Source organism: Pongo pygmaeus, chromosome 3, assembly GCF_028885625.2.
Source record: "Pongo pygmaeus isolate AG05252 chromosome 3, NHGRI_mPonPyg2-v2.0_pri, whole genome shotgun sequence".
In the NCBI taxonomy this organism is placed as follows: Eukaryota; Metazoa; Chordata; class Mammalia; order Primates; family Hominidae; genus Pongo; species Pongo pygmaeus.
The window spans coordinates 122,319,631-122,334,305 of record NC_072376.2 but is presented as its reverse complement, the minus strand read 5'-3'; the positions used below and the strand labels follow the sequence as shown (position 1 = coordinate 122,334,305).

The window sequence follows — 14,675 nt, the reverse complement described above, 5'->3', positions numbered from 1 at the left end:
GGAACATAATTATCTCATTTGCTGTGTCCATTTCATGAAGTTCATTCAAATCCCTCTTCTCCAAACCTCCTTGTCACCAATTTTCTAATCCTGTTCCTGCGCTGCCAAGACCTTTGTCATCTAGTCATTTGCCATTGCCTACGAAGCTACACAGATCTACATCTTTTGAGATCTACATAGTCTAGACAAAGTGGCGATCAATGTACTGCTTGAAGTTTTGCCCACAAAGAGGATTTCTTTATTATTAGACTAATACTATAGCAGACCAGTTGATGTCAGCACTTTGTCTTAAATTCAGTTTTCGTTTCTCCCTTAACTGATTATAGGAAAACATCCCCATGAAGTCATAAATGTGAATGCAGGGAAAGGAAGCCATGCAGCAGGAGCAGGTGTCATGAGTCGGAGCTGCCTGCTTGTGCAACTGACTTCAGGATCTGCTGAGCCTGATCCCTTATATACTAATGTTAAGCTGCCACGTAACAACAGATTGCTATTGTGCATGTTCACTCCTGCTGCTTGGTTCACACTGGTCAGCATAGATCCCAAGGACATTTGACACCCTATAGTAGACAGCTCAATAGCAATCTAAGAGCTACTCTCACAAAGGTAAGTTTTTTTGTTTGTTTTGGTTTTTTTTTTGCAGAAGAGGGTATGGCTCTGCTCTAAAACCCTAAAGAAGTCTGACTCTCCAGTTGAGGCTTGATATGGCATTTGTATTTGCCACAGACACTCCCAAGTTGGATCTGCTGGGTCAATAAAGCCCATGTGGCAAAGCAGTTTGTACTGAAGTCTGAATTGATGTAGAGCCTTCTTTTGCTCTAACCACACCTCAGATTGGCAGCCTTACAGGTTACTTGGTAATGGAGTACAGTGACACACTGAAATGTTGTATACATAGCTTCCAAAAAAAAAAAAAAGCCACCAAGCACTGTGCCTCACATTATGGAAAGTGGCACAGGGAGCAGCAATTTGTCTTCTATATTAGTGGGGATCTTGCAAGATGCTCCAGACCACTGAAACTCAACTTCGAGGTGGTATACTCCTGAATTTTCATAAGGTTTATTATCCACCTTCTGGCACCATTCTCATTCTATGTCAGATTTTCTTGCAATTTCTATCTAGTGTAGTATAGTATGTTTCTCCTCTTATCCAACTGAAACTGTCTTTATTTTTATTCACAGGTCTTCAATGCATTTTCTGTCTAACTTGGAATAACATTGGTTCTGCTGGACGCAGTGGTTCGCACCTGTAATCTCAGTGCTTTAGGAGGCTGAGGTGGGAGGACCGCCTGAGCCCAGGAGTTCAATACCAGCCTGGGCAACATAGCAATATCTTGTCTCTACCAAAAATAATTAGCCAGGCATGGTAGTACATGCCTATAGTCCTAGCTGCTCAGGAGGCTGAAGCAGGAGGATCCCTTGAGCCCAGGAGTTTGAGGCTGCAGTGAGCTATGATCATACCACTGCACTCTAGCCTAGCAAGACCCTGTCTCTAGGAAAAATTGGTTCAACAAACATTTACTAAATGCCTACTATATGTCAGGTATAGGGGCGCTATGACAAAGAGAACCTGGTTCCCATGTTTGAGGGAGAATGTCAATTGTAACACAGTCTGATGGGGGCTACAGTAGAGATGAGAATGTGTTATGGATACACACAGGAGTATTTAACCCAGATGAGAGAGCCATCAGGAGAGGCTGCCAGGAGGTAATGATCCCTAGGCTGAATTCTGAAGGATGAGGAGGAGGAAGTGCTAAGAAAGCCAGGAAGGGAATGAAAGACAGTGTTTTCCAAGCAGTGGAGCAGCATTTGCAAAGCCTGGATCTGAATGAAGGACAGCCCCTATAATGATGTACATTTACCATCTTTTCCTTTCAAAGTTATTCTTCTGGTTCCTACTGATTCTCCACCCCAATTTTGTCCTCACTCCTTCCCAGATTATGACCCAAAAGAGTGCCATAAATGCTATGAAGACAATTTAGGTTCACTACATTTTTGGTAAAAACCTTTTGAAAGATCACTTTTTGCCTGTGAACACAGTACTCAGGGTCCTAGTTATTAAATAACTCGGCTTTAAGTTTTGACCTTTCTTGTTTAAACATCTTATTCATCCATTTCTCCATTTACCTCTATTATTCCTAACTCTGCACGCAATTACTTACTTACCAGCTTTTGATAACTAATAGGAGACAGGCTAGAGACACAGTATCTTCCACTCTATTAGAATTTTTCTGGTTCCATAGGAAGTGCATGTAATAGGCGTTTCCTATTGTTACTATGCAAGTCATAAGACCTAAGCCCCAAAGAAGCAGAATTTGAAAGAAATTGACTACAGGGGAAAAAGATCTATAAAAACTTTCATTAAGAATGGGAAAAAGTCCTGCTAACTGGTATAATGTTTTACAGATTTCCCAAGGGTCACTGTGAAATGACTCCACTATAAGAAAGGCTAATAAGCTTTTCCAGTTGTTCAATTAAATTTAAATGTGTTTCTGCCATGTATTCTGTCTTGGGAAGAGTACCTGGGGATAAGTGAAGTGGGATAAGAAGTATAAAGAAAATCCAAAATACAATCCCTGCTCTAAAGCAAATTCCTAAGTAATAAAGACTTGAGAGGAATATATAGAAATTGCTTATTGTTTATTTTTAAAGAGAATGAGCTTAAACATATAATTTAATATTATAAAACAATATCCTATTAAGTTAAAAAGAAACCAGTTATAATATGGCAGTTGGCTTAATTCTATATACAAGTTATTTAAATTAGCACATATTCACTGGCTACATCATCAAAATGTTATAAGCGATATAGAGGGGTAGGTTATGCATATTTATTTTTAGCAATGAAAGTATAATTATTTTTCTACCAAAAATATTTAAAACCCAGTTATAGAAAACTAGAAAAATACAGTGAAATATGCATACATACATTATACACAAATCAAATAATCTATAGCAATCTCAATGGCTATCAAGCTAAAATAATACATATCTGAAATGCAAAAATAGCAGAAAAACCATGAACACCTCCCAACAAGATAATACATTCATAAGAAAATGCTTGAGTACTGACCATAGGATAGTTTCTGTCAGTTGTCTGACCTGCTGTGTGACAATATCTGTATATACACCTTTGTGCATTCTTGCAAAATTATAAACCTTGTACAGGAACCAGGCATCTTATAAGTAGAGTCCTAAGCAAACTCTAATAAAACACTGATTTTCATTTGTGGAAACAAATTTTAGTGGTCTTTTGTAATTCACTTATTAGTAAGTAATAACATTACTAGTAAGTAATTACTTGTAAGTAATGCTGATTGGTCCAAAAGTAAAAATCCACAGAACTGTGCATTGTTTACTAAAGGAAACAAAAAAAAAATTAATTTTTGGATCTGCCCATGCCTAATCTGAAGGCAATGAATACATTAATAGCTTCTGTGTCCCCTGATTATGGCTACCTTCTCCACTTAAGCCAAGTACACATACACACTTCCTGCCCACTTGTTTTATATTAAGTACTACTTCTTATGGTTATTATAACAATGCAGGCAGGAGGAGGATACCAATTTGCTGGTTGATACAGATCCTGTCTCTGAATTCAGAGGCAAAAGATGAATGAATTACGTAGTATCTTCTATTTTTGTTTTTCAGGTTTCGTGTGCCAAACATAGCTTGAGCGTTCTTATTTTTTTTCTTTAAAAATTTGTATGTGTTTTTTTTTTTGAGACAGTCTTGCTCTGTCATCCAGGCTGGATTACAGTGGTGCAGTTGTAGCCCACTGCAGCCTCAAACTCCTGGGCTCAAGTAATCCTCTCACCTCAGCCTCCCAGGCAGCTAGGACTACAGGCACACACCACCACAACTGGCTAATTTTTTATTTTTATTTTGTATGGAGAGGGGGTCTTGCTATGCTGCCCAGGCTGGTCTCAAACTCCTGGCCTCAAGGGATCCTCCCACCTGGACCTGCCAAAGTGTTGGGATTACAAGCGTGAGCCATCACACCCAGCTGAGTGGTTTTTTCATAAATCGTCTTCTTTCAGTAATTTTTAGTTCTATCTAGATAATGTCTGCAATGTTATTTTCAACTTTGTTGTGAGTTTTCATCTTTTCCTATGTCTTCAGAAGTATTTTAGTGAGAAGATACTTAGAAGAGGAGGGCTCAACGGTTTCTTTAATATAACACTTTGCTAATATGTGCCTTTCCTAACCTCACAAGTTGAATACGTAACAGTCAAATCCCCAAATAGCTATCAAACAGTATTTGCCACACACATATATACATATTAATGTATGAATACTTTTAATACATTAATGTATGCATTTTAATGTATCTCTGGCCAAGCCCCTAATCAGGTAGTGAATATGAATTGAGGTATCCAAAAGGTCGCCCAGGAAATTCTGATCCCATCCCTACCAATAACACTAAGAACCACTATCTTTTTATAGTTAGTTGAAAAAGCAGCTCACAGAATTCCTGACAGGCATACCCCTTCCTCTCACCCAACACTCCCTGCCTCACAAAGCAAATGGCCAAAGAGACTTGTCCCACAAGGAGGCAATGAGAATGGATTATCTACCTCCCATCAGGATTACTCTCGTCGTGCCTATATTTTGGTTTACGTCAGTCTCCACACACGCTAACTGAAACCTGGCTGTCTTGAGGATATTATCTTCCTCCAAACCTGTCAAAGGATGGCTGTCTTTGATCCTAAACCCCAGGCAGGCATCCCTCTCCTCCTCTGTTGGCATCCAGATTCTTCTTCCTCCTTGCCTACCTCAGGTCCTCAGCATATCCCCTTGCCACTCCTCCTTATTGCAATCATTTACAGTCTCTGTGTCCCCAGCATTATTCCTGTCATTTTTTGGGGATAATTTTAATAATCAAATAGATGATCCATTTGAAATCCTGGGCTCTAAGTTCTCACCTCCCTACCTCTAGTTATCTTTAATAACATCTCAACCACTCATTCCCCCTAGTCTTGTCATTATCTAAACTTCCCCCAAAATCTCAATTCCAAGCTTTTCATATCCTAACCACTACATTTTATCTTTCCAACTCATTCTTTCTGACACCTATACTCTTAAAAGCTTTTTAACCTCAATGGGACCTCCAAACAACTAAGCCCGCTACCCATCTCTACCCATCTCTATCCATCACCCATTTTGTGCTCTTGTAGCTTAAATGAGTCACTCCCTTGTATACATCCTAAATTCCCTTGCTTCTCCTCTGTTCCTTGTACCCAACTGTGGTTAAATCCAACTTCCTACCAAGCACTGAAGAGCTAGAGGAAAGAGGTACAGTTATGCTTATTAGTTTCATTTTAAGTTCGACTCACAGCCCAAGATGGGTCCTCACAGTCCTACTACATACCACTAGTAAATTCAACATCTTACTCTCCTAGACTATTTTGCAAAACCTCTAACCCTCTTACCCCCTTTCAGCTGATAATTCTGTTGCTTCTTTCACAGAGAAAAGAGCACTCAGAAGGTAAGTTCTACATTCATCTACCACAAAGTTCTCCTATTTGGACAGCTCTTGTTCCAGGTATCTATGTGGCTTTAGCTCTCTGCTCAACTTTCATCTTCTTAAAAGAGCCTTTCCTGGTCACTATCAAAAACAGTATTTTCCATCTACTTTCCAAGCTTTATTTTTCTTCATAACATTCATCATACTTACATAGAATTATATATCACACTTACAAATTATATAAAATGATTTTTGCCTCTCCCCAGTCTTCTACGTTCTCACTTCAGAGTATAAGCTTTGTGGAAGTGAAGATTTTATTTTGTGCCTGGAACAATATCTGGCAAGCATTAAATGCTTATAAATATTTATTGAATGAGTGACAAAATATCCAGACAAAAGATTTTTGTCTTTTATAAAGAAGAATTATATTTTTTATGGTAAAATTGCAGTATTTAGTTGCCCTTAGAGTACTATAGTTTCTCTCTCTTTTTTTTTTGAGTTGAAGTCTGGCTCTCGCCCAGGCTGGAGTGCAGTGGTGCAATCTCGGCTCACTGCAACCTCTGCCTCCCAGGTTCAAGTGATTCTTCTGCCTCAGCCTCCCAAATAGGTGGGACTACAGGAAGGCACCACCATGCCTGGCTTAGTTTCTCTTAATGTTCAGATTCTCTCTTGCTAGAGGCAGCATGGTATAGGGACAAGTATGGTCCTGTGGGTGGGGGGTGGGGTGGGAGTAGGTTGTGGGTAGGGAGAACATTTGGATTTTTACTATTAGCATTGTCACTAATTAGTAAGTAATGTCATTTAGGGTGAGTCATTTAACCTCTCATTTCCAGCAGGGAATGTGAGAGTACTTTTATTTTTATCCAAAGAAATGAGATCCATGAAAGCACAAAAACAGTAAAAAATAACCCACTACACAGCAAGCCTTTTTCTTTTTTCTTTTTTTTTTTGAGACAGGGCTTCACTCTATCGCCCAGACTGAGTGCGGTGGTGTGGTCAGAGCTCACTGCAGCCTTGACCTCCTCAGCTCAGGATGTCCTCCCACCTTAGCCTCCTGAGTAGGTGGGACTACAGGTGCACACGATTCCTGGCTAATTTTTTTGTATTTTTGTAGAGACAGGGTTTCCCCCATGTTGCCCAGGCTGGTCTCGAACCCCCGGGCTCAAGCCATCCGCTCGCTTTGGCCCCTCAAAGTGCTAGGATTATAGGCATGAGCCACCACGCCTGGCAGAGTCTTTTTCCTTCCAAAGTTTGTTGATGGGGACTTTCATAGTGTACAGAATAAAATTATGTCCCATAATCTAATGGATCCTTAACAGTTTTTTATAGTAAATAAGTTGTTAGTGAATGAGAGGTTTCTTGATCAGAAGAAAATCACTTTCAAAATTCAAGATGGCAATCTTAAAGTCAATTAAATAAATGGGATAGTCACACGTGTTACTAAAATTTTCTTGCTGTAAGTGTGCAGGCAAAAATATCTAATGTAAATGAGAAAGACAATTTAAGATTATACTTACTAGTTAAGAATATTTTTGAAAGTAGCACCATTTGTTTTGGAATACAAACAGAAGAAGTACTTGGTAATGTCCACAGACTAATAAAAATGTATTGATTCATATATATATTACTTTTTTCTTTTTTTTAAGACGGAGTCTCACTCTGTTGCCCAGGCTGGAGTGCAGTGGCGTGATCTTGGCTCACTGCAACCTCAGCCTCCAGGTTCAAGCGATTCTACTGCTGCAGCCTCCTGAGTAGCTGGGATTACAGGTGCCCCCCAGCACACCTGGCTAATTTTGGTATTTTTAGCAGAGATGGGGTTTCACCATGTTGGTCAGGCAGGTCATGAACACCTGACCTCAAGTCATCTACCCACCTTGGCCTCCCAAAGTGCTGGGATTACAGGCGTGAGCCACTGCGCCTGGCCTGATTCATATATATTACTAACTGAAATGCAGTATCACTGCACTTCCCCAATTAGTAAATTCAATACATCCTGTATGTAAAAAAAACCCACCAATCCCCACAAAAAACCAATCAAACAAAACCCCCCAAAAATCACCAAACCATACTGTCAAGCGAAATCGTTTTAATTAGTAGGCTGATCATAAATAAATCTACATAAAAGATTTAACAGAATTACAAAGAGTTTTGTGTTCCTTTGTGGACTCAATTCATAATATGTATTAGTCAACCTCATTCTCTAACTGTGACAAAAAGAGTTGTCATCCAACAATGCAGCACAGTTTAAGCAATTCATATGCCATAGTTACATTTTTACATTTTCTTTACAAATGTAACATTTATGTACATTATATATAGATTTTTTCTATAGTTCATGTACTGAAACTCTATTGTTTTTACAGAGAAAATGTTGAATTCATTTAATGAATAAGAAACATTCCTTGTTAAAAAGTAATTCATATAAACAAATAACATGGTACCACTGCCTTTTGGCATCTCTTGCCAGAGTTCAAGTCCAGAAATGTTATATTAATTATAAGAAAAAAGAATTTATCTAATTTTACATTATGACATATCATTCCACATAGCTACATAAATTTGCCAGCTTGCGATGAACAGAGCACTGTACTGCCATACTACTGGAAATGTGTAGAAACCAATTCAAAATATACTTGGTGAAACAGCATCATCATTACCATTAATTTGAGTTGAAAAAGATCTGTCAAGTTCTTTCTTCCCCTTTACTTTTTACCAAAGCCTCAGACAGAGTGCCGTGCATTGCATCTTGTATTAACAAATGCCTTCATTTCAAATTTCTCACACGCTTCTCTGACAGATTATGCTTTACCTAGGTTATAGATCTTTTTCTTATTCAATTTTATTCTACTTCACTTACAAATCTGCTGCTGAACATGAAGCAAAAATTCATAGTAAGAAAATGCAGCCTCTGTCCGGTCTTCAATCAAATGCTGAAAAAATTCTGCTTTGGCAGGACTCTCATCTCTGGAAGAAAGAAAAGGGCATTTGTCTAAACGTATTTAAAAGCCCTAATTTCACCACTTTGCAATCTAGCTCATAAAATTACACTTGTATCCTGTAAATTTATACAAATAAAATAAAAGTGCATATTTCTAAAAATAGTATATATTTTTAAAATTACTGGGCTGGTAGCTCACACCTGTAATCTCAGCACTTTAAGAGGCTAAGGAGGGAGGACTGCTTGAGCCCAGGAGTTCAAGACCAGCCTGGGCAAGATAGAAAGATCCCCATTGCTTAAAAAAAAAAAAAAAAAATTTAAAAATTGGCTGGGCGTGGTGGCTCATGCCTGTAATCCCAGCACTTTGAGAGGCCACGGCGGGTGGATCACCTGAGGTGAGGAGTTCGAGACCAGCCTGGCCAACATGGTGAAACCCTGTCTCTACTAAAAATACGAAAATTAGCTGGGCGTGGTGGTGGGCGCCTGTAATCCCAGCTACTTGGGAGGCTGAGGCAGGTGAATCTCTTGAATCCAGGATGCAGAGGTTGCAGTGGACTGAGATTGCACCATTGCACTCCAGCCCGGGTGACAAGGGCGAAACTTTGTCGCAAAAAAAAAAAAAAAAAAAAAAATTAAAAATTAGCCAGATGTGGAGGGAAGTGCCTGCAGTCCCAGCTACTCGGGAGTCTGAGTTGGGAGGATTACTTGAGCATGGGAGGTCCAGGCTGCAGTGAACTGTGACAGTAGCATCCCTGCACTCCAGCCTGAGTGACAGAGTGAGACTCTATCTCAAATTAAATAAATAAAGAAAGAAAATTAAAAATTACTAATATATGGAGATGTCAGAAAATGGAATACAGGGGATATAAATCAAGTAACAACATTTTACCATCAGAATATATTTTGATACTATTTAAAGTTTGTTTTGAAGACAAGCAATTCCACAGACTACATAGGAAAGACAACTTCATAATTAAGTTACAAAAGTACTTACTTTACTATGTGAAGGATTGGACTTAATGGTCTGCTGTCTCTAAGCCAAGTTATGAAGGATCTGGCTCTTTCTGATGAAAGTGTATCTAGCTCTGGAAGATGTGTCTGGTAAAAGAAATACAATTAGGAAACTATTTCCCTTCTCATAGACTTCAGCAGTATTAGAACAAAATCATGATTCCTACTGTCACCCCCAACTGCCAGCACTCTATTTCTTAGCCTCAACAGCATCAACTACACAAATAAAATTTAAACTGTTGAAAAATCTGTTTATATTTTTCTGGATAAGTGAATAAAATATGTGCAATGACAAGTATGTCACTGACATTTTAACTGACTATATTTTTCTTGGTAAGTCAATAAAACATAAACAACGATTAGCATGTCACCAGTATTGTGTGGCACCTTTATGTTTCTTCTAGAGGAAATGTTCAAATGAAGGGGGATACCATTAAATTCCAAATTCCCTTGGCAATTATATATGATTATATCCTATTCTAAAAACAGCCATTCTGGGAGAATTTCATGTTTAATTTAAAGGCAAAGAATTTTAAAGTACAGTGTGGATATGTAAATATATTTTAAAACTATACGCGAGACTATTTTAAAAGGACCTAAAAGTCTATTATTTTTTATATACATATATACATAAAAAGGTAAGATTTACTTCCCTTTTTCAAAGCCAACTGTAAATTAAATAGTAAATTAACAGTAAATTAAATAATTCAAAAATGTAGTATATAACAAAATTTAAATAGACAAGTTTGGAATAATTATGTTTGTAATTCCGGCCAATATTTTAAAAACCATTTGCATTTTGATGTGAATTTTTTCAGATGTTTTCTAAATTATTCCTAAGTATACAAACACATTTTTGAAAATACAAATGGGGATCATATCATGCATACTATTCACTTCAGCCTGTATTCTTCTTCTTATTCTTTTTTTTTCTTTTTAAGAGATGGGGTCTTGCTAGGTTGCCCACACTGGAGTACAATGGCTGTACACAAGTGCAGTCATAGTACACTACAGCTTTGAACTCCTGGGCTCAAGCTATCCTCCTGCCTCAGCCTCCTAGCCTCCCAAGTAGCTGGGACCACAGGTGCATGGCACAGTGCCCCACACTGTATTCTTTTTAATAAATGTACAGCTATTATTTAATACCATAAGCACGTGTATATATATGCCTACTTCTATGAATATATCTACGGGATATATTCTTTGCAGAATAATTTACCATGTCATAAAGAACATGATTTTCACAGACATTGTCAAATGGCCCTCTAAAAAGGTTATATAAGTACTATATATTCCAGTCAATAATGCTCAACAGTGTCCATTGCCCTATACTGTCTACATGATTGCCTATTATCAAATTTTAAAATTTTTGACAATCTGGTAAATAAAAGAAATGCTATATTACTATTTTTTTCCTAATTATGAGTGAGGTTAAATATTGTTTCATATGACCTCTACTTTATTCTTCTTTTATGAATTGCCTATTAAAATCCTTTACCCAGTTTTCTTTGGAGGAGGCAGAAAGTAAGGAAGGTCTTCTTAAAGATTTGTAAGAAAACATTTCATAGAGAAGTGAGCCCTTTTCAGTCTTATGAGTTACAGATAATCTTAAGATTTTATTGTTTGTATTTTGGCTTTATTTATTTATTTATTGTTACCAAATTTACATGTTTTATATTTGTGCTTTCAGATTTATTGATCTTTTGAATCACCGACTTACAAAGGCATTACCCATTCTAATATTATAAAAAAAAAAATTTGGCCAGTTGCAGTGCCTCACACCTGTAATCCCAGCACTTTGGGAGGCCGAGGTGGGGGGATCACAAAGTCAGGAGATCGACATCATCCTGGCTAACACAGTGAAACCCCGTCTCTACTAAAAATACAAACAATTAGCTGGGCGTGGTGGTGGGCGCCTGTAGTCCCAGCTACCCAGGAGACTGAGGCAGGAGAATGGCGTGAACCCGGGAGGCGGAGCTTGCAGTGAGCCAAGATTGCGCCACTGTACTCCAGCCTGGGTGACAGAGCGAGACTCCATCTCCAAAAAAACAAAACAAAACAAAAAATTCACAAATATTTCTTCTAGTGATCTGCATGGTTTCCTTTTTTACATTTAAATATTTGATCCATTTGAAAGTTATTTTGATATAAGGAATAAGGTAAATATTCAGTCTTGTTTTTTCCTTAATGACTAATCAGTGGTCCCAAGATTATTTTTCTAATATTCCATTTCCCCACAGTAATTTGAAATGCAATCTTTACCACACTGTATTTTTCATTAATTAGATCTGTTTCTGAACTCTATTCTGTCCCACTGATCTGTTTACTGTGCCAGTATCATGGTACTTAAATAACTACAGCTTTAGAATAAGGTTTACTATTTTACTTAGAATTTATTTTTCATGTATTTCCCCCTTTGCTGACATTATTCTCCCTTTTCATTTTCTTATTATCCTCATTTGTTGAGTTTTACCAATGAACTCTTGGATTATCTGTCATTAAAAAAAAAAAATCAAACAATGACAGATTGTAATAAGGATTACACTGAATTTATATTAATTTCAGGAAAAAGGACATATTTACATTATCTAACAATAAGCTAGGCCAGCCTTCCCTTTCAATTAATTAATTATACAAATCTGTTTTCAGAATCATATTTCCTTGGTACTGGTTAGCATACATTCAATAAAATCTTACTGAAAAATTTGTGTTTAGTACAAGCAAAGTAACTTTTTTTTTTTTTTTTTTTTTTTTTTGAGACAGAGTCTCGCTCTGTCGCCCAGGCTGGAAAGCAGTGGCATGATCTCGGCTCACTGCAAGCTCCACCTCCCGGTTCTTCTCCCGCCATTCTCCTGCCTCAGCCTCCCTAACAGCTGGGACTACAGGCGCCTGCCACCACGCCCAGCTAATTGTTTTTTTGTATTTTTAGTAGAGACGGGGTTTCACCGTGTTAGCCAGGATGGTCTCCATATCCTGACCTCTTGATCGGTCCACCTCAGCCTCCCAAAGTGCTGGGATTACAGGCATGAGCCACCGCGCCCAGCCACTTTTGTTTTTAGACGGAGTCTCGCTGTGTCGCCCAGGCTGGAGTGCAGTGGCGCAATCTTGGCTCACTGCAAGCTCCACCTCCCAGGTTCAAGTGGTTCTCCTACCTCAGCCTCCCGAGTAGCTGGGACTACTGGCACCCGCCACCACGCCCGGCTAATTTTTTTTGTATTTTTTAACAGAAACGGGGTTTCACCATGTTGGCCAGGATGGTCTTGATCTCTTGACCTGTGATACACCCACCTAGGCTTCCCAAAGTGCTGGGATTACAGGTGTGAGCCACAGTGTCCGGCTCAGCAAAATAATTTAAACCCAAAGTTAAAGTTGTTGGAAAACAGTTTGGCAGTTCCTCAAACAGTTAAACAGTTATCATGTGACCCAGTAATTCTACTCCTAGGAATATGCCCAAGAGAACTGAAAACATGTTCACACAAAAACTCGTACACAAACATTCATAGTAGCACTATTCACAATAGTCCCAAAGCAGAAACAACTGAAATATCCATCAATGGATGAATGGATGATCAAAATGTGGTATGTCCATACAATGGACTATTTTTCAGTCATAAAAAAGAACAAACTGGCCAACCACCGTGGCTCACACCTGTAATCCCAGCACTCTGGGAGGCCAAGGCAGGAGGACTGCTTGAGCTCAGTAGTTTGAGACCAGCCTGGGCAACACAGGGACATCCCATCTCTAGAAAAAAAATTTTTTTAATTAGCCAAGTGTGGTGGCATACTCCTGTGGTCCCAGCTACTCAGGAGGCTGAGGTATTTTTATAGAGAAGTTAGCCCGTTTTCAGTCTTACCAGTTACAGATAATCTTAAGAGTCTGTTGTTTGCATTTTGACTTTATTTATTTTTACCAAATAGAAATGTTTTATATTTGCGCTTTCAGATTTATTGATCTTTTGAATCACTGATTCACACACATAGGCCTTACCTATTTCAACTTTTTTTTTCTTTTTTTTAGTTGGAGTCTCGCTCTGTCGCCCAGGCTGGAGTGCAGTGGCACTATCTCGGCTCACTGCAAGCTCCGCCTCCCGAGTTCACGCCATTCTCCTGCCTCAACCTCCAGAGTAGCTGGGACTACAGGCGCCCGCCACCATGCCAGGCTAATTTTTTTGTATTTTTAGTAGACGGGGTTTCACCGTTAGCCAGGATGGTCTCAATCTCCTGACTTTGTGATCTGCCTGCCTCGGCCTCCTGAAGTGCTTGGATTACAGGCGTGAGCCACTGCGCCCGGCCCATTTTAATACTATAAAAAAAAAATTCACAAATATTTCTTCTAGTGATCTGCATGGTTTCCTTTTTTACGTTTAAATGTTTGATCCATTTGAAAGTTATTTTAATATAAGGAGTAAGGTTACTACTGATTCCTACTCAGGAGGCTAAAGTGGGAGGACCACTTAAGTCTGCGAGGTCGAGGCTATAGTGAGCCATTACTGAGCCACTACACTACAATCTGGACGACAGAGCAAGACTCTGTCTAGGGGAGAAAAAAAAAAAAAAAAAAAAAAGAACTACTAATATAAGCTATAACATGAATGAATCTTAAAAACATTAAGGAAAGTGAAAGAACCCAAATACAAAAGGCCACATATTACCATTTATATAACATATCCAGAACAGGCAAATCTATAGATAGAAAGTAGATTAGTAGTTGCCTGGGGACAGGGATAGGGAAGAATTGGGAGATATGGGGTTCTTTTAGGGTGATAGAAATGTTCTGAAACTAAATAGCGGTAATGGTTGTAAAACACTGTGTAATACCAAAAACTACTGAACTGTACATTTTAAAATGGTGAACAGTACATGAATTTTACATCAATAAAAAAAAAAAACACGAGCAAACAAGAAGTTAAAGGTGTATAAAATCTACTGACCATTTTCTGTGGTATTGATGCAAAATTACGATATCCAAGCACATCCTCTATGAAGTTATTGTCACAGCCTTTCCCAACCCAAATGTAAAAAACCTAAAAACAAAAAGCAACAAAATATTAAAACTCCCTAATAGTTAATTCATTTTAATTAATGTTCTCAAAATTATCACCTCTAATAAGGTAGGAACAAACAGAAGAGTAAAAAGGAAATCTAGAATTGTTACATTGTGAATCTATATGTAAGAATCCAGAGTGGTTTACATCTTCTTTGATTAAATGTTAAGGCTTCCCATAAAATATATTTTACCTTTTGCACTTATTTTCCCAAT

General features: G+C 38.3%; 1 protein-coding gene across 4 annotated transcripts in view; it reads right to left on the bottom strand.

Moving 5' to 3' along the window:
- Positions 1 to 7,537: 7,537 nt before the first annotated feature.
- Positions 7,538 to 14,675, bottom strand: part of SEC24B (SEC24 homolog B, COPII coat complex component) — a 106,044-nt gene continuing 98,906 nt past the window's right edge. For all 4 annotated transcript variants that reach the window (XM_054486520.2, XM_054486522.2, XM_054486518.2 and 1 more), the window contains 3 exons: positions 14,347 to 14,439; positions 9,399 to 9,502; positions 7,538 to 8,430 (listed from right to left, as the gene is read on the bottom strand). In XM_054486520.2, coding sequence (XP_054342495.1) covers positions 8,316 to 8,430; positions 9,399 to 9,502; positions 14,347 to 14,439 — 312 coding nt within the window. In that variant the 3' untranslated portion in view covers positions 7,538 to 8,315. The remainder of the gene's footprint in view (positions 8,431 to 9,398; positions 9,503 to 14,346; positions 14,440 to 14,675) is intronic.